This window comes from Nannobrachium achirus, assembly GCF_963921795.1.
Source record: "Nannobrachium achirus genome assembly, chromosome: 21".
In the NCBI taxonomy this organism is placed as follows: domain Eukaryota; kingdom Metazoa; phylum Chordata; class Actinopteri; order Myctophiformes; family Myctophidae; genus Nannobrachium; species Nannobrachium achirus.
Window position 1 is genome coordinate 51,063,085 of NC_137828.1, and position 877 is coordinate 51,063,961.

The 877-nt window shown below is 62.4% G+C and overlaps 1 protein-coding gene across 1 annotated transcript in view; it reads left to right on the top strand.

Moving 5' to 3' along the window:
- Positions 1-291: 291 nt before the first annotated feature.
- Positions 292-877, top strand: part of c1ql3a (complement component 1, q subcomponent-like 3a) — a gene marked incomplete at its 3' end in the record, with an annotated part of 6,536 nt that continues 5,950 nt past the window's right edge. Inside the window, exon 1 of the mRNA XM_080751928.1 lies at positions 292-877. This exon is cut by the window's right edge and continues 68 nt beyond it. Coding sequence (XP_080608054.1) covers positions 355-877 — 523 coding nt within the window. The 5' untranslated portion in view covers positions 292-354.

Consider the following 877-nt stretch of genomic DNA (forward strand, 5'->3'; position numbering starts at 1 on the left):
TAAAAAAAAAAAAAGGCTGAACTTTCTTTCCAGACTGAAGTGAGACTTGAATGCGCAAACATCAGCACTAAAAAGTCAAGAGGGAGATAAGCGACTGAGGAGGGGAAAAAAGGGGGGCTCGGCCCTGAGGAGAGAGGAAAAAAAAGTTCATTAACATTACCGTCAAGGGTAAAGGCGGCTTTGTGTAGCTTTTGCTAATTTTTTTCCCTTCTTCTTAAAAAGGGAACCTCCCCCCCACCAGCCGCCAAGATTTCACCCAAAAGCAGACAGGAGGAGCGTCCCCCCGCCGCGCTGACCAGACTGGTGGTCGGCAGGAACAAGCGGCTGCTCGTAGCCGGGGTTCTGGGGGTCGTCATGGTACTGGTGCTGGTCATCCTCATCCCAGTGCTGGTCAACACGGCGGGCACGGCGTCCGCGCACTACGAGATGCTGGGCACCTGCCGGATGGTGTGCGACCCCTACGGCACCAAGTCGCCCACCGCCGCCGCGGACACGGTGCGCGACAACAGCCTGGTGCAGTCGCTGCCCACGTTCATCCAGGGGCCGAAGGGGGAGCCGGGACGCTCGGGCAAGGCGGGACCCCGGGGCCCCCCCGGCGAGCCGGGGCCTCCCGGTCCGCCGGGCCCTCCGGGGGAGAGGGGAGACCCGGGCCGACCCGGCCTGTCCGGACCGCCGGGACCCAACCCGGCCGGGGGAGGAGGGATCAGCGCCGCCACCTACAGCACCGTGCCCAAGATCGCCTTCTACGCGGGCCTCAAGAAGCAGCACGAGGGCTACGAGGTGCTGAAGTTCGACGACGTGGTGACCAACCTGGGGAACCACTACGACCCGAACAGCGGCAAGTTCACCTGCTCCATCCCGGGGATTTACTTCTTCA